This window comes from Corticium candelabrum, chromosome 5 (genome assembly GCF_963422355.1).
Source record: "Corticium candelabrum chromosome 5, ooCorCand1.1, whole genome shotgun sequence".
NCBI classification, from domain to species: domain Eukaryota; kingdom Metazoa; phylum Porifera; class Homoscleromorpha; order Homosclerophorida; family Plakinidae; genus Corticium; species Corticium candelabrum.
This window is the reverse complement of record NC_085089.1, coordinates 1,908,583-1,927,607: the sequence shown is the minus strand read 5'-3', so window position 1 is coordinate 1,927,607 and position 19,025 is coordinate 1,908,583. Positions and strand designations below refer to the sequence as shown.

Here is a 19,025-nt window from a genome sequence, read left to right as displayed (position 1 = left end):
GAGGACTCACTCATTTTGTACACGTAATGTTCCGGAAACTTCTACTCGTCCGTTGTTGCATTCTCCTTTTATCAGTGAAGCTACTAAACTCACAAAATGAATCTAGAAAAGTGTCACAGACTCAGTGCTTTTGCGAGGTAAGTTCGGTTTTTCTTTCAAAATAACTAGACCCTGTCTTTCGCGATATCGCTGTGGCCTATTGTATGGTCGTTGTTCCTCTTTTTAGCTGCAAGGTCAAGTGGACGAGTGCTGCTGTGACGTGGAAACGACAGATGAAGTGAACTCGCAACACATTCGGCCATTACTTGAACGGCTACTGAGATACAATTATTTTCGTTTCTTCAGGGTAAGCTGATGTCTGTTTGTTTATACGCGAGTTAGTAGAGTATGTGATAAATTTATTGGTGAGCGTGCTTACAGATAGAACACGTAATCTAGATACTTGATTAGTTGAGATTTCAATACGGTTATTGTGAAATTTCAGTTGCAGTGCATGCAGTGCCATCAATAATTTTTTGGAAGACATTATTTGTTTGATGACTAGAGAGAAGACAAAATTCATTTAGTAGGTGTTTCATCTTTGCAAAGTTTAAGAATTTTTGTTTCCACTTATATAGCTGGATATGACTGCATGGTGAGGGTTGTTCTAGAGAGAGACATGCATGTTGGTAGCTGCTACAGTAGAACCTCGCTAATCCGAATTACCTTTAGCACTCTGCCTCATGTACCCAAATAATAAAATAGGAATTCCAAGGCAGCCTGATCCGGGTTGTTGCTGCATTGAAGTCTTCTTCTAATGTGTGAAAGTCCTGACTGTTGCAGTATTTAGAAGTATGTAGTCTTTGCAGATGTGTCGTCTACCACAAACATGACATAGAGACATACATAAATGCACTAGTAGTTTGGGTCTAGACTTCCGAGTGTACACGTTTTTGTAATCCGAACTACTTCACTGATCTGAACAAGGCTTGGTGCTGGGCTGTTCGGATTAGCAAGGTTCTACTGTACTGTTATATAACGACTAAGACATTAGAGAGCAGTGGTGGATCCAGGAATTTACAATGGAGGGGTGTGAAAAATTGATAAGTGGCATGGCGTTAACTAAGGGACTTAGCTAACATTGGAAACAAAATGAATTGTGAGCTTGATATTGTTAGGGGTGCATATCTGGTATCTGTTTGGACACATGTGGAACAGACGATTGGGTAGAGGTGGTAGAGATTATAGAGCCAGAAGAGCTTTCCGCCAATACATGCACAAAATGAATTGCGAGTCAGGTTTGGCTGTTGACATGCATCACTTGAGTGCTAGAATAATGGAAATTTAGGTGGTGTTCTAACAGGAGAATATGCTAGATTAACAGTCAACAAACTGCTCTATGCTAATATCGTTGGAAGAAAGTTGTTCAATCATTGAGCATGTATGTCCTCTTTTAAATGTAAAGAAACAATTAGAATAGTTTTTCTCTTCTGCCTCTTTTGCCTTTCTGTCCAAACAAGCTTCTGGCTTTTCTGCAGAGGTCAAGACAGCTTGTATTGTGACATTAATACTCTAACATAGAGTGGTTGCTGTCGTCATACTAGTTTTAGGGTTCATTATACACTGAAGGATTTCCATTTGCTACATTCTGTGCACCAGTTAGAGTTTAAGGGTAGCTTACATTGTAATTGTATATTTAGGTTCTATATTTCTTGAATAACTATACACCATGGCATCTCTTTGTTAGCTCTTCCAGATGTGGTGTTTGTTATTAATAGGCATATAGCTTAAGTAATTGAATTATTCTGCAACAACTATAGACATAGTAATTTGAACCATTTCATCCATGACAGCAACAGCATTAATGCCGTCTTGAGCAAGACATATTCATATTTTCACATCGGGACTGCCAACAAAGTTACTGTTTTATAAGTTGGGGAATGGAACACGTGCAGCAAGGCAGACCGTTGTGTACCATTATGGTAGGTGGATGCACAGAGTCCAGTGATGATGTTGTGTTTGCTCTGACCGCTAAGGCAAATGCTTCATCTGATGTGTTTACTGCTGGGGACCTTGCAACCATCATGTTATTATCATCATGATCACTGTTGATTTCAGTGTTGACATTTAGTGTTAGCTTTGGAGGGAGAAGTTGAGTATGACATATTGTATTATACCATGGTCACATGATGTGCAACCAGTCACGAGCACATATTTAGATGGTGTATTAGCGTTTACACGACAAGTTTGCAATAACTTACTTCCGGTTAATTTGTACTCTCACTTATACATGTCAAGTAACCATGATATAAATTATCGTATGATTAGTGTACTATATGGCTTTTATACCAGCACTTGGAGCAGGATTGTAGCCCTTGGCTTTGCCTTGGGTGATAACCCTGTCTCTCGTCTTTGTAAAGCCATATAGCTTGTCGATCATGCAATAACCTATATTTATCAAATGCCAGGAATTAGTGACATACTTTTATTATTATATATTTGTGTCACCCTCAAATAATCTGGTTCATGACAATATATACTAGACATACAGCATGTATGAGAGGAGTCGATCAGCTGCAAATATGTCAAGCTCGCTGTGCACCCTTTGGTTCAGGCACGGACAACAAAACATACTCTTAAATGTCCTTTCTGGTAGAATTTGTGGTAGAGCTTGTGTGGCACATTTGCACAAAATAATATCACTCAATCTTTGCATGAAGAGAAGCACCCGTTTTAGTGACCCATATAACGTAAAAGAAATGTATGAAATAACACTATCTCAGATTGCAGAAGAGTATACATAAATTGAAGTTTATACTTTCTCATTAGTGGCAGGTTACAACAAGAGATGTGTTGCATAAACTTCGTATCAACATGACTCGGCCATGCAGATTCTCTTTACTGCATCAGTTTGTGCTACACATAGTCTATGCAATTGACAATCATAGCAATGCCCAACATTTTTAGAGAGTAGCTGAAATGATTGTAATATTGTAGACCAGGAAATTTTGGCAATATCAATACCTGGCGAAATGGTCAAAATCTCTATATCAACTTTGCCGAGCTACACTGGGGTTCTTTGTTCTTCTACTATGCAAATATGTAATTCATCCATTAGCTGTTATGTTGTTTACTGCAGAGGAAAGTAGTGACACAGCTTGGAAAGATTTATTCTTTAACACGAACAAACCTTGAGCACTTGAGACAGATATATATTTGAAATTTACTTTTATGGATTGGTGGCTGGATGAGCTATTTGCATAGATCATCCAGCTACCAATATTAATAGCTCTTGAAATATTATTTTTGTGTAATAAGCAGAACCTCACAATGAGCTCTTATGCAACAACAATTACCTCTAAAGGTTTTTGTGTGATTGCATTGAGTCTAGTGTTACTCTTTGCAAATTGTTTTACGTCTATTTGACTAGAATATTGTCAACATCTGGTACTAAAGGTTGGGCACGAGTCATATATATAGACATAGAAGTGGGAACTATTTTTGGGCAACTGTGTATAGTCGTTGATTTTTAATGTTCTGTGCTCATAATTGGTCTTCGTTTAGACACTTTGAGTATTACTCTATCAATGTGCAAATAAACAAATAAAAAGGTGTAATGTTTGTGCAGGTGGAAATATAGTTGTAAAGAGAGAAATCTATGTCTGTTTGTTATGAATCTCTTGAATTAATTAACAACTTGCAAATGTATTTATTGATTGATGAATGTGATTAGACAGTGGCACGTAGATGGTCTTTTACTTTAAGCATAGTGGTGAGTATTGAGATGCCTGCGGTAGATTGTTGGCATGATTATGAAGCTCATACGCAGAAGTATCACTTAGCAGGTGCACATTCCATTTTGCATCGTAATACTTGCTCCCTTACTGAGCACCAAGACGTTATTGACTCTTTGTCTTGTGTATGCATGTCTATAATATGCATGACAACCATTATTGAGATGATGTTATTTTAGGGTAGTATGTGAATGTTCAGTGTCTGTTTCGGAGCTTAGGCTGCACATGTTTTGTTTGTGTAGGCATTGGTCTGATTTTTAGGACTTCTGACCGCATCCCTATTTCATTACTCTTAATTTTTAGTAACAGGATTCTCCACTTTTCTCATTCTGACTAAGTCAATGGCTTAAAATTTCTAAGTCATCCTATTACGTCATTTTTCGTATGATGTTTATTTGTTTGTTTATTATTAATGTTTGTTTGTTTGTTATTTTGTATGCATGTAAAGCCTGCTCCTCATCATAGGACTGTCAGTTCTAGGGGTGAGTCGTTCGGTTGGTCAATTTTACTTGGAACAAAGTCGAATGTATTTGTTCTGTAAAATGGTTAGTGGGCCCTAAACATCAGGCAGTAGGACTCCATGGGCAGTTGCAGTAGACTGCTGTTTGTCATCTCAGGTGCTGGGTATTATTGGGTGCATTCCATTGGGCTCTTTCAGCCTCTTCCAGCAAGAGGCATTATTGGCTGATCTTCTATTGGTGTCAGGTTTTCAAATTTCAGAGTCTGGAAGATCCTATGGAGCGCGCTCATTATTTGATTATAATAGATATTACCAGTTTGCTGTTGTTGAAGAGTCTGCTACTTGTTTCAAACCTACAAGGTATAGCTACATGCAAGTGACAGAATTTTCTGTGTTGGAGAAGATAGCACTGTTTGGCAAATTAAGCTTCAACTGCCTAGAATGAGTTAATCACAGATATCTTAGTTGCCAACAACAACAGTAATGTAGCTAGAATGAAACAACAGGATTGTGTAGTGTGTACATTGCTGTTTGATTGCATCAGAACGGTTTAGGTAGGGATGTTTATTTAGAAACTTTATTATAGACAGTACTAATCTTAGTTTGGACTTTCATCATGGACTTTCATCATGGACTAGCCAAAGTGATCCAATTATGCAAAATGAACTGTAGTGTACAGTACTGCATGTATGCCAGTACACGTGTGTGTGTGTGTGTGTGTGTGTGTGTGTGTGTGTGTGTGTGTGTGTGTGTGTGTGTGTCGGTGTCTCTGTGTGTGTGTCTGTGTGTCTGTGTACATGTTAATGAAGTCGTTTTGATTTCGCAACTTTGTGTGTAATTAAAGAGCTATAGGAAGTGTAGAATGATACTGCTTTACTGCTTCTTACTGGTTGTATATCTACATGTACTGTGTTACTATGTAACAAAGAGCTGACATTGCCCAAAACATTTGCAACAGCGGTATCACACGCTTCACTAATTAATTCACTATGCTTGTTGCTACCAATAACGTTTGAAGTGTGCCTTAGTTTGTTGGTTGCTATTTGTTGGCTGGCATAATTTGACTGCATTAATTTCTGTTAGCGTGACCTGCAAATTATGATCTACTTTGAAAACAAAAAACTTAAGAAACATTAATTTATAGAATGTATTTGCATTGAGTTATTGTAAACTTAGAAAACACAACAGAGTCTGTTTGTTTAGGTGAACCTCAAGAAAGAGTGTCCATTTTGGCCAGATGACAGTCGTTGTATGCTAAAGGATTGCCATGTGGACTCCTGTTCTGAGGATGAACTGCCATCTGGACTTAAGAATGACATACCAACGGCAATGTGCAGTCCAGAAGAAACACAAGAGCTTGAGCTTAGTAAAGTTGATGAGTCATTGACTGTGGATGAACGCGAAAAGTTTGAAACTTGGAAAGAGTATGATGATGAGAAGATGAACTTTTGCGAGTTGGACAATGAGACATCAGAGTCGTCGCAGTATGTTGATCTTTTAAAGAATCCAGAGAGATATACTGGATATGCTGGGACGTCTGCAAATAGAATATGGAAGGCAATATATGAAGAGAACTGTTTTAGGTTGGCTTGCTATGTGATTATGCAGTATATATGACAATGGACAAACGAACAGACAGAAAAGACAGACAGACCAACCAACAAACAAATGAAATCTAATATCATCATTTTTATATTTACTCTATGGTAAAATAGCTAGCTTGTTAAAGTTTGTTTGTCTTTTTGTTTGTTAGTTATTGTCTGTTTGCACTTTAGTCTGTTTGTATGTATGTATGTTTGTTTGTTTTTGGAGGAGCTGAGGATCTTTACTTAGACTCTGGAGTTTAGTAGTTTTTAGAAAATAGTTGTCATTAGAATGCTTTAATGTTAGAGTAGTGTGGTTTCTGATCTATGAGACTGTTTGCTTGGCTGTACATGTATTATCTAGTCATTTTTCTGTTTGTCGATAGTTGCGTTTGTTGTTTGTCTGATTGTTTATTGGTCTGTTCTATGTAGTTAACTGCATGAAAGTATTTACTGGCCTTTTTACATCATGTTACTAGGGCTGGCTTCTTAGTATCTATTTTGTTTATGTCTTTGTAGTTGCATTACTGTCTGTGAACTTGAGTGCTGGGGTTTCTTATGTATAGCTGCTTTCTATTTTACAGACACAGCAAGGCAAAGAATGTTTTCAACAGAAAGTCTATTGCAGGTTAGTCATGCTAAAAGATCCAGTGAACTCTAGTTACACTGACATTGTTGTTGTATCTGAGCAGATCTATGCCGCGAGAAAAGAGTATTTTATAGAGCTATATCAGGCATGCATGCTAGCATCAACATTCATCTATGTGCTAACTACTATTTTGCTGGTTTGTCAGTGTACAGTCGATGCTGTGTTTGGATAACTTGCCATGATGATTGTGTATTAGGAAATTTATTGAAGAAAGCACGATGGCATCATAACACTGCTGAATTTCAAAGACGATTTGATGCAGCTACAACAAGTGGTGAAGGTATTTGTGCAGAATGTTGGCTCACTGATATGTTTTGTATACTAATTGTGCTTATAGGTCCTGGCTGGCTGAAGAATCTTTATACATTGTATCTGCTCATGTTGAGAGCGGTAGTAAAAGCTGCTCCATACTTGGAAAAGGAGAGCTTTTATACTGGCGTAAAAGATGAAGACTTGGCAGTCAAACAGTTGATTTTGCAGCTTATTGAATCTGCAAAGTTTTGCCCTCGTACGTTTAATGAGTCGGATATGTTTAAAGGACAATCTGCAGCTCTGAAGGTATAGGACTTTTATTGTTCAAAGTTGACGTTTTTGGTTATCTATTTTAACTATGCAGGAAGTTGTTTTATTTACTAACCGGTGGTGTGATAGTGTCACAGCATTGAGAAACTCATAGCTTTGTTTGTGACATAATATAGTCTATTGTAGCAATTGGTTAGAATGGCTGTATATACGGTAAATGGTTCTGACTAGGTAGGGGCATTAGACCATGTCACTCTTGCACTGCGGTTCTCATGGGCTAGAGTAGTCATCATGAATTTATTGTAGGCGAGTACTAAATGCAAGTCTAGGGTACTAATTCACTACACATGCATGCTTTGCCTTATTCATCTGTGATTTTGTAAAGTCAGCAGATTGGTTTTCATTAGTGGCTTTGAGCCAATGTGATTGATTTGTTCTTTTTATTAATTAACAGGGAGCAGTAAACAGAATGAGGAATATTGAAGTCTGTAGTGTTTGTAGCATTTTTGGTCAAGTGACACTGTAGCTGATCTTACCACAAGAATGTCTGATGTTTGAACCCGTTTTACTTTTTATTTTACTTTTTTGACTTCAAAGAAACAGTGGCACTTAAAGCACACATACAGGTATAGTTTATTTTAACCTTTACAGGTATAGTTTTTGTGCTTTTGAGTAAAACAAAGTTGACATATGTATACAACACATAAATTAAAGAGATAATTATTATCATTTCTCTGCTGACCACGTATTTTGAACGGCAATAATCAAGTGTACTACTACTACTTTCTGTTGAACACAACTCTGATTCTTTAGGAAGATTTGGCTTGGATGAGATGTAATATGGTATGATACTAAGTTTTGAGACTAAATATTAGTGATTATTGTTATAGAAACAAGTGATCAGGTAATCTCTTGTAATGTTGTAGTGAGTGGTAGATAAATTTATTAACTTTTTTGAATGATAACTAATGTGGCATTAAAGAAATTTGTGGTGTTGATTGCGACAGGAGGAGTTTCGTTTGCACTTTTGGAATATATCCAGAATTATGGACTGTGTAGGGTGTGACAAGTGCCGCCTTTGGGGCAAGCTGCAGGTGAGATCAAGAGTTTGTATTGTTGTTTGATAGTTGCTGAATTATATTGTACTTGTAATGGAGCAATCTGTGTTGTGCATGTTTACTGTGATACCATTTCTAATTTTCCAATTTGTGTCTGCTGAAGTGGGTGATTGTGTTGCTTCAGATTTTCTCGTATTTTTGGTTGCTGTGATATTTCACACTAAATATCCATGTACATTTCTATTGACTAGTGCAAACTTTTGTCGATGGTTTAAGTTTTGTTTCTGTTGTTTACTTGAAGACAGATTGTAATGTACCAGCACAGTAAGTCTCGAGTAGCCGTACCGTTCCCCTCTCTGTATGCCCACTGAACACATAGCGAGGGGGAGTGGTCTGGCAATGCAAAACTACCAGCTCATTGCCTTGAATTTGTGGTGCAAAGCTACAACTTTAGAGTTACATAATGGTTTGCTTCTGTAGACGCTTGGAATAGGGACAGCACTGAAAATTCTATTTTCGTGGGAACTTAGCAGTAGCAAAGAACTTGGCCAGAGCAAACATTTTCATTTGAGAAGAACGGAACTTGTGGCTCTTTTCAATGCTCTAGGAAGGTCAGCTGTTGTTGTTTATGATAACTATGAGATGTGCTCTCAGTTGCCTTTACACCATTCAGGTATTCAACAAGCATTTACGAACTACAGACATTTCGACATTTGGAAGAGGTTGGTGTGTTATAAGATGATGTTTGTAGCTGTGTCTGGTATCTTCTTAATGCATCATAGAAGGTGCAGACAAACGATGAATTGTGACAAATTATGACTCGAAAGTGACAGGGGTAGACAAGGTTTCATATTGGAAACAACTTTAGATTCTTATTACATGTAGTTATTAGTCAATTCATTATCTCAGAAATACCTAAGCAACACAGTGCAGTTCTACCCATGCACTAAAATTAGTGTGGTTGCAAATGCAAACATATCAACTTTACTTTTAGTATGAAAACTACATTGAAGCATCATCTATACCAGAGTCAGTTGATCTCTGAACGAAAGCCATTGGATTTTCAGTTCCGGCATTACAAGTTGGTTCACCTGAGTCGGCTGCTTCTAGGCTTCTATTTCTGTTTCCGTCTTGATCATTCGCTTCCCTAGTCTCAGCCGTAGGTTCTGTAGGGCTCTTTGGTGCACCAGAGTCTGCCAGTTGTTGATTATCGTCTTTCAAGGACTTTGTTGTTTCGTTTGGATCTTCTAGTGCCGGTTCCACTTCTGAAATGGCTGGCTCAGACGGAGCAGATTGAATGATCTCTCGATCTGGAAGAGGATTGAAGCCAACCGGTTGATTGAATTGATATTTTCCAGTTCTCTTATTGTAATAATAGTGACCTGTCTTTATAGACCACAACTGACACCAGTCACTCTGTTGGGACATAACCTATTAATTAATCAAAATCTCACAATACTCAGAGGGATGTCATGCCAACCGCTGTTTCGACTTTTAATTCTGAATACAGGGCTGATAGAATCTCTTTACAGAGGGGTAGAAATTCTGAGAACACAACTCGACTGTCCCCATTCCTGTCGACTTTCTGTAATATTTGGTCGACCTCTGATTCTTGTAAACCAAGACCGAGTTTCTCAGACAGCATAATCTTCATGTCAACCAACACAGTAAAATTAATTAAATATCAATCCGTTTGCATTTTACAAACATTTCTACATTTCTGAATTCCTTCGTGTCCAGGGATCCATTTTTGTCAGTGTCGGCCTGTTGCCATACTTCTCTAATAGTTTCACGCAGCATCAGGCTGCTCCGCAGCCCTTCCTCATCTAAATCGAGTCAAACATTGCATTTGGTATCAGCTGCAACAAATGAAAATGCCTTGACTTTTTAGTTGTTCTCCAGGTAGAGCAACCTCGGTTATTATCGCTCGGTCTAGCGCCAGTTGACCATCAGCAGCTCGATTTTTAATCTGTCGAGCAATCATCAGTATTGCTTGACGCTCAGCCATGTGACCTGCAGCGGATAATTAATTGAAAAAATACTCAAGTCCTACCCGTTGTGCATGACGTCACGGCTGTTCAATAAATAATGTATTTGCAAGGTGTACACTGTACTAACGCAACGCCGTGTCCAGATTGTCTCTCGGGTGAATGATACAGTGCATGATGTTGGGGACATCTCCACTGACAGTGAAGCGGTCGTCTCGTTCGCCCAGTTGATCGGAAAGCAGTCGGCGCACACGCTCGGTTTGCACGTCGTCGACGTTCTCTCCGTCAAGACGAAGAGTTATTTCGATCTCTACACGCACACATACTCGCTTACACACATGATAACACACTGAATTGCCAGAATTCAAGTGCAACACCTTGAGCTCGCTGCGATGGTGTCGGAGATTGCGATCGCACGACCGTCGATGATGCGCTGCTCGATCCACATCCCATCGCGTGCTTTTAGATACTCCAGCAAACTCGTTGTCTACTAGACACTAGACATACCCGAAGTTGTGGAAACAACCCGCATAGCAACATACCCACACAACACAACAACACGTGACCCGCACAGGTGCACACCCTTTCGTGACACACTAGATCATGTCGTGACGTCACGCGACATGCTCATACCTGTCCTATCGCGCTAATCATCACATAGTCATCGAAACTGCAGAACTGCGAGTTTGTAAACTCTAGATGGCGGCAGTGACGAGACAGATACCATTGTCTAACGGTCTGAGACCTTCGACGAGAGTGCGAGAATCGAATGGCAGCAGCGAACACGACAAGCGACGTCCTACTTCGCGAGGACAGCAGCGAATTCAAGTTGTGTACGGGGAACTAATCGTGCTCGGGTAAGTGATAGCCGACAGAGAGTCTGTTTGGTTGTGTGCATGACTTTGTGTGTCCATATGCATGCAGTGTGTTTGTATCGCTGTGTCTGCATGTCGGTGCATATGTGTGTCTGCATGCATGTCTGTGTGTGTCTGTGTCTCTGTGTGGTGTGTTGTTGTTGCGGCACCTTTTCAATGAAACTTCGTTACTCAGAACGCAGGCGGTGTGGCTTTCACTTGAAATGATTTTCACCCTTCATGTCCAATAAACAACAGGAACGCCCTCGCGCCTCCACTAGACATTGCTTTGTCATGCTTGCTCTTCGCTCAGTTCTGTCACGCTGACACACGCTGTATTATCTATTATTTATAACTACAGTTTGCTGTTGGATTGCAGTTACAATGGCAGTCTACCGAAAGGAGACGACGGACGTCATCGGAGTAAATTCGTCTTGCAGAGGCGACGTTCACCAAACGGGGTCAAAGTCGTAGGGCAACGAGATTGCGTAAGACCGACGGAGGCTTTGAAGGTGCTCTGTAATGTTTTATGGAAGTGATTTGACGTGTGGGTTTCAATTGTGGTTTGTTATTGTGGAGCAGGACAAGGCTACGCACAGCATTGCGATGACATTGTCGCGAGAGAAAACGGTTGTCATTGATTACGATGGCGACCAGTCGACGGACATGTTTCAGGTCAGTGTGACGGGCCGCTCAGTGTGTGAGTGGTGTGTGAGTGGGTGCTTGGTGTGTGAGGTGTTTGTTTGTGTGTGTGGGTGTGGGTGCTGGGTAAGTGGCAGTGGTTTGTCATGTCATACACTTTGTACTCTACCTTTACTGCAACCGCTGAAATTAACAGTTTAGGCATAATTAGTTCTAACTGCAACCGCTGAAATTAACAGTTTGGGCATAATTAGTTCTAATTGTTTACTCTTTGTATTTACGTATTGATAGGTGCTATTTGAATGTTGATGTTGTAATTGGGCTGTGTATAAGCATGTAGGCCCTAATGCTATAGACCAAATTCTTTTGTTTGTCCAGTGTACACATAGATGTCTAGTTCAATAATCTAAAGTTGTACTGTACACAGTACTTCTCTTGTTGCAATAAGTGTTGGGGGCATTTTTCTGCCCTTTTTATACACTTGAGGTTAGGAAATTCAACATTTTAAGTCACTTATGTGGTATGGTGGAAATGGATTGGACATCTTAGAAGGGAGCCAATCACCAAGCCTGGCTTTGTTAATTGACAAAGAAGGCACTGCTGGTCTAACCATTTGTGTGGACTTTAGTGGCATGTTTAGTGTGTCTGGAAGGAGTTGGATGACACTGGTAATAGAGACAAGTCAGGATGAGCTGAAACAGGAAGAAAAGTGTAACCACAAGAGTAGGAACTTTGTCACTTGACCTCATTTGACATCACTGTAGCTTGTTATCTTTTGTTACCATGACAGTAGGAATATTTAATCATTCCCATCTTTATTGAGAGGAAGATGCCAGCAATTGTAATTTACAAGAGCTATCTTTATGGAGTGTATCTAAAGGCAGTTATTTCTAAATGGAAAGCAGTGGTTAATTTAGACTTTATTGAATTTAGAACAACACAGTAGTTTTATTCATGAGTGTCTTTTGTACCTGCACATTGCAGGTGATGTAAAAAGTTTTTGATATATGATGATTGTCCACTGATATGTACAGATATCTGAGATAAGATGACTTATGGAGTAATGGCAGTAAAACTGTGTTGCACACTTTCTAGCCATTGTGGTAAAGGAGGAGGGATTATCAGCAGCATGTCATTATTAACAGAAATTGCTGTAACTTTAGCTGATAGACATAGTATGCCATTATAGGGTGGGTGCTGTTATAGAATGCACAACCTTGATTATCTAGACTTCTGGAGACAGGTTCAACAAAAGTTGATAACTATCAACTAATTTTCCTCCACTGTGCAAGCCACACTCTGTTTCCACACTTACTACATGTACTTTAATGTCACTAGAAGAGTCATTACAGCTGCCTATTTATTAGATTATTACGTTCTCTGTTAAGTATTCACTCATTTGTGAAAGGCTGTACACCTACAGCGAAGTGAAATATATTATAGTGCCTTTATCAAGGAACGCATTACCTGGGAACGCAACATAGTTGGGAGACACAGAATTTGTCTGGATAATCGAGAGTCCGGATAATCGAGGTTGTACTGTAATCCAAGATTTGGCAGAAGCAATATGGAGGAAGCATGTGTAGATGCTAGAGCCGAGAAGGATCTTGTGACTGTTAGTAATTAGGTTGAAATTGATGAACTCGTTGGTGACTACAAACTCAATAAACATGATGATCCATACTTCAGAAAAATTGAACTGTGACTAATGTCTATTACGAGAAACATGGATGAAAGCACAGTGAGAGCAAAGAAAAATGGCTGGGAACGAGGTTAGGGTAACCTACCTAATTTATAACATCATGCCATTATACCTCCAGTTGTGACTTAATTAATAAAGGTAACATCACTCTGTAAAATTTATGATATAATGGCATGCCTTTGAAAGTGAGGTATTATTGTAGACAGGCTAAATGGAACTTTGATGTAGTCTTCTTGAGTAGTTTCTGGAAATTGCCGAAATCATCTCTTGTCTATTGTTATGAACAGCTTATTTTGTGTCACTTTAAATTGTTTGTTCAATAATTCTATTCAAGAACATTTTTCTATTTCGGAGTCGGGGTTTTTCAAGATACATGTTGAACATAAAGCTAGTTAGAAGTTATGAAAGAGTTGCAGAGCTACAATAACCGGTTGTGACCAGGTGGCATCCGGTTTAACTTGCAATTGCTACACATTTTGAGGCCATTGGCATATTTCTATATTCAAATGATAGGGCAGGAAATGGTACATGAATCCATGTGTGTGGCAGTGAGTCGTAAATATTAAGATACTCTGCTGTTGAGACGTCCAATGAAGGATGTGGTTTATGCTGTACCATATTTCTTCGACTCAATTACATGGCATGGTGTTATTTTTTAGCTAGTGCTCCAACTGCGGCGTTTAACAAGGGTGGAATTTATTAGTTAAAGGTTCTCTGCCCGTGCTCTATGAGTGTGTATGTGTTCACGTAGGTTTGACATTTTTCAAGAGAACCCTTACCATACTGGTACACATTTTACACTTTCAGACGTCGTGTGCCTTACGTATGCCTCCAAAGAAGTCGTACGATTTTCCTTCAAACTTGAAGCAGTAAATCTTGCTAGATGTATCGGAATTCATTGAAATGCAGCGTTTATTCAAGGGTGGCATTTTATAGTGTCTGTCTCTCAGCTGCGGTGTTTAATCGAAAAAATATGGTAAATACTGCAGTAGTCTAGGTTGTCTGTGTGTTAGGGTAGTAGGGTGTAAGTCTCTAGTTGGTTGTACAGTCTAACATCAGGTATTTGGCCTTTGCGTAGTTCATCTGCCATTTGTACTTTTCATGTGTAAGTATGTGTAACTTGTGTCTGATGTGCTACATGTGCGAGTGCTGCACTTAATGGGAGTGATGCTATATACTTAGCGTAGGCAGAAATGTTAGTAATGATAGTAGGACAAGACTGGTCATTTTACAGTCAATTTGCTATGTACTTGTATTAGATGTTTATTTAACAAGCACCATTGGGGCTTCTTCTTTTATGATCTATCTATATAGTAATACGCTGGTGTGTGCGTGAGTCCATCCGTCTGTATGTCACGGAGGTTGCGTTAGGGAAACAGTGACGTAATATGCATGCGTCCTGCCATTAGTATACCAACCTCTGGGGACTATGCAGTAATATAGTACATTTCTGGCTTTGTTAGAAGACTATCAAATACGCTTGCTGAATGAGCAACCAGCAAGCATATGTAAAGACACAGTAAGAGAGACAGCAACGACGAAGAGCCAGACTAGGCAATAAGGTTGTGACACTGTCTGCAGAAGTTGTGTCATTTTCCACGAATAGATCATGATGTTGCTTTATAATTAGACCTTGGCACGTGCGTACAGAATAGATAATAATAATAATATAATGTTAATGTGTGCGCCTATGTGATCAGCCAGTGTCTGTCACGGAAGTTGCATCATTCTTTACAAGATGTTGTGACATGAGCATAGCAAAGGTCTTGAGACTTGTAAAGCTAAGTGTAGAAGAAAACTTGCCTTTCTTGTCTGTGTGCATCACATACTTTTGTGTATGTACATGTTGGCTGGCTCATTTCTCTGATGCGGGTTGTCTCACTATGCGTGCTTTTGTAAATGGGTAATATTAAGACACCCAAGTCTTTAGAATTATCTTTACTGATGGTGTTGCTTACTGTATGTCACAATTATAAGTTTTATCCTAACGCAAAAGATATGGATAATTGCATTCCATTCTTTGTGGGTTGTAGATTGGAAGGTCTTCTGATCCGGTTATCGATTTTATTGTTTTGGATACTGTGGCTGACTGCAAGTCAGTAAAGCAGTCGATCGTCAACCAGTCGACAGTTTCTCGGTATGCTTGTCGGATTGTTTGCGATCGTGATCCACCCTACACGGCCAGACTGCATGCCGCTGGATTTGATGGACAAAACAGAATAGTGTTGGGAGTAAGGATACGCTCAGACGAACTCTTAACTTAATACGTAGAGTTGAGATTCTTGATATTTGCAGGAGAATGCTACAAAGTGGAAGAGAAAGGATGGCATGATGGATGCGCTTACGACGAATGGTGTTATGCTATTGAGACCAGATATGGGTTTCGAGCCGTCTTCGAAACCAGGCTTGTGGAGAGAGGTATCTGTTGCTGGTGACATTTTCACATTACGAAAAAGTCGATCAGACAGAGAGAGGGGAAAGCCGGTAAGATTTTCGATCACATATTAAGTTAAACGTACCGATTGTCGATCACATATTAAGTTAAACGTACCAGCCGACTGTATGCAAGGCTTAGTCTAAAGATGGTTGTGGTGGAATTTTTGTCAGGAGTATTCAATATTGTGATCTTACTGGAAATTTTGGTAGAATTTTTCTCAAGCGTACTGTTGAGATTTTTTAGGATGGTTTACAGTAACGTAGGCAAGCTGAGCATTGCTTGATGCTGAAACATATTGATTTACAGTATAACCGAGTGTAACTGCGATCAGCAGGATCCTATTGGCTGCAACTAGTGTCGGGTGTCAAAGGCTGCCATTGAGCTGCTGCAGCTGTAATGCCTGATTTCTTGCTTTCCCTGTTGTGCTGATTAGCTTGTACTTACCCTCTCAAACTATAGCCCATAATCTTGTGGTCAACTTTTTTTACACTTGGTGGTATAATAATGAGTCCTTCTTCATACTCCGTAACTAGACCATGCAAGTTAGAGGAGTCACTAATCAGTAGAAAACAGAACAGGTCTATCTCCCATAGACACTAGAGCGGAACTTGTCCATTCCAGTATCAGAGTTTGTCGCTTGCAACAGAGTAGCATCCCAGTGAAAAGTGTCAAAATGTTTGCAATAGGATGCTTGATAGGTGCTCATCTGGTGCTTGGCTTGTGTAGGTAATGATGTACTGGAGGATGGCCAAGTCATTGTGACTTTCTGTATTGGGCATATTGATGGATGTTTATTACCGACGCGTGAAACGCTAGGTATAGTAGTAGTGCAGGCCCGTCACGTGACATACGACCATACGACCAATCAGCGAGACGACCTGCTAGGCATCCACGATGAACTCATTTAGTACCGACGTCATAGGATTCTGCTATGACATAACAAACATAGGACGTTATTTCAAATTGTGCACGTCATTTTGCTGCGTTCTCATCTCTGTTCCAACTGGTATGTTGGCCACGCCCTTGGCAACGGTTCTTGCTCGTGGAGTCATTATTGTGTCGCGGATCTAACCCAAAGTTACAAGACATGTTAGTTGGATATGTGGAATTGTGTTGTGTGTGTGATAGTGTACTGTTTCTTTGTTATAATGCTGATTGAGGCAAGTATGTGACCGCATTTGGTAGGCATTCTCACGCTCTTCTAATTGGCTCTGACTAATTGCATTAAAGCTGCATAGCTTAGGGCACTGGGAGGGTTTGCACTGTAGTGCTTCTTCATCTTCAAGCATGTTGAGTTTCCTTGAGTGATCCATTGTTATTGAAACACATTATTCTATTTGAAGAGTGTCATACACTAGTACAGCCAATCAAAGCAAATGAAACAATGAACGAGAGACTATGTATGTAACAGCAGTCTCTGTTTCTTGTTTCATGTTCAGTAGTCTTTTTTCTTTGTTTTTCATTTCTTTGATTGGCTGTTGTTTAGCTTACTTTCTGTGGTATAGTCAGACCTTGGTAGTCTGACCATGTTTGTTTTGCTGCTTTCTGTTGGGATTATCGGTAACAAATGTACAGTGACCTTGTAAATTGGTTTCACAACGTGTACCTTGGTTGGAAAGTGAAGGTGTCGGAATAACGAGATCTGACTGTATCATTCTCTGTTATATGTAGCCATCATCATAAATTCTGCAGATCTTTTTGTCCAGAACTTTGTTTTCCACATATACTGTTGTAGTGAATGAGTTGTCGTGTGTACTAGTGTACTGGTAATGGTGAGAGTAATATCTTGACGGACGGCTGTCTGATTGACGTGTGTGGAGCCACTCTCCTTTGGAGGTCATCAATTAGCAGATCACAGACTCCAGTACGCTTTCATTCTCTAAACAACAATGGAGTTATACAAGTAGGTAAACTAATATGTTCCGTCTATTTCTATAGTCTGACAGTCAAGTGCACGACCTGAAGAAGAAACTGAACGATTCGCGACCTCAGTGTCCTGTCGGTCTAAATACACTTCAGTTTCCAAGTGTATCAAATTCGGTAAGTGGAGAGGAATCTTAGTTTTACCACTCGTACCGAACTGTTATGTTGCAACAGGCTGGTGGGCAGGAGGTCACTCCTTACGCCTACTTAAAGTGTGGTCACGTCCACGGACGTCACTCTTGGGGTGTCGATGTGGGAGGTGATTTCATGCGTCGAACATGTCCCGTTTGCAGACAGGTAGGAAATATATGATTGTTACTTTCTCGAATGTCGTCGAACGAGACGGGTCTTGTATAGGTTGGTCCGTATGTGCAACTTCGTTTTGGAATGGAGAGCTCGTTCTATCTTGACACAGATTCACAGACGTATTCGTTTGTGCCATGTGGTCATGTCGCATCGGAAAGCACAGTGAAGTGAGATAGATGTAATAGTCGTGTAGGGATCGGTCACTATAGCATTGCCGTGCTCTCCACAGATACTGGAATAGAATACCTATTCCATATGGGCCCGACGAGCAACTCGTTAGGTGCCCGTTTTGCATCTTTCCCGTAATGGGTGATCCTGGATATGTCAAGTTGCTGTGGGACAAGTGAAACACTCGATTTTGCCTAAATGTGTACGTAGAACAGAGTTTGACTGGGTGCAGCTGAGCAGTACACTTTTCAGAAACATTCGTCATGGGTGGAAGTTTTTTGTGAATTGAGTTTAAGTTGACATGCTATGTTGATCGTAGCAATTGACACATCATTTACTTTGACAGTCATTGTAATTGTAGAGACAATACTGCATTTATTTATCTATTTATGGAAAAATCAATGTAATAGGGTAAATATAATGTATTTTATGTGGCTACGTGTTTAGCACTGCTTTGTCTCTTTTAAACTCTTAAGTCAATTTTCCACAATCTTCCATATGGCAGGCTGTGAAACTTTCTTGGAGCGATTCAGTAAACATTACAATTAGTGTTGCAGTGATAAGGGTACTATTTAGCCAATATGCTGATAACCAATATCCAAGCAAAAAGCCCATACCGATACTGATATCTGATATCATTATAGTTTATAGCTAATTGTTGACGTTCATGTTTTACAAGCCTTGCAGCGTGGGAATCTTGTATCCTCGGTCACTTCGAATTGCTCCGAAATGGGAGACTTCTGTTTCTTCGCTGACATGTATGCAACTCACGTGACCCTAGTGGACCAACTACGCATCTATCAGACACGCACCTATCCAAGATCTACTGATTCCAATATAAAACCAATATGCCTATATCAGCTGATAATCGATTTGATTATCGATGTAACTCTAATTACAATGCAAGTTTTTGACTTCAGCAAATGAACACTGTTAAGGTTGATTTAAATTTGTTTATTG

At 39.7% G+C, this 19,025-nt stretch overlaps 3 protein-coding genes across 3 annotated transcripts; 2 read left to right on the top strand and 1 right to left on the bottom strand.

Moving 5' to 3' along the window:
- The first annotated feature begins 4 nt into the window (after positions 1 to 4).
- Positions 5 to 8,965, top strand: LOC134180615 (ERO1-like protein alpha). Its single transcript, XM_062647804.1, has 11 exons — positions 5 to 137; positions 227 to 346; positions 5,437 to 5,816; positions 6,401 to 6,444; positions 6,509 to 6,601; positions 6,662 to 6,745; positions 6,803 to 7,023; positions 7,995 to 8,081; positions 8,526 to 8,656; positions 8,719 to 8,767; positions 8,828 to 8,965. The coding sequence occupies exons 1-11, from the start codon at positions 27 to 29 to the stop codon at positions 8,852 to 8,854; spliced, it is 1,347 nt and encodes a 448-aa protein (XP_062503788.1). The 5' UTR covers positions 5 to 26; the 3' UTR covers positions 8,855 to 8,965.
- Positions 8,891 to 10,608, bottom strand: LOC134180617 (uncharacterized). Its single transcript, XM_062647806.1, has 6 exons — positions 10,411 to 10,608; positions 10,164 to 10,343; positions 9,930 to 10,058; positions 9,762 to 9,871; positions 9,526 to 9,693; positions 8,891 to 9,461 (listed from the first exon to the last, which is right to left on the bottom strand). The coding sequence occupies exons 1-6, from the start codon at positions 10,484 to 10,486 to the stop codon at positions 9,048 to 9,050; spliced, it is 1,077 nt and encodes a 358-aa protein (XP_062503790.1). The 5' UTR covers positions 10,487 to 10,608; the 3' UTR covers positions 8,891 to 9,047.
- A 48-nt stretch (positions 10,609 to 10,656) lies between these two features.
- Positions 10,657 to 18,503, top strand: LOC134180616 (E3 ubiquitin-protein ligase pellino homolog 2-like). The gene is made up of 10 exons (XM_062647805.1): positions 10,657 to 10,890; positions 11,267 to 11,399; positions 11,470 to 11,562; positions 15,265 to 15,462; positions 15,527 to 15,715; positions 17,428 to 17,532; positions 17,607 to 17,708; positions 17,766 to 17,888; positions 17,949 to 18,064; positions 18,127 to 18,503. The coding sequence occupies exons 1-10, from the start codon at positions 10,733 to 10,735 to the stop codon at positions 18,242 to 18,244; spliced, it is 1,335 nt and encodes a 444-aa protein (XP_062503789.1). The 5' UTR covers positions 10,657 to 10,732; the 3' UTR covers positions 18,245 to 18,503.
- The last annotated feature ends 522 nt before the right edge of the window (positions 18,504 to 19,025 follow it).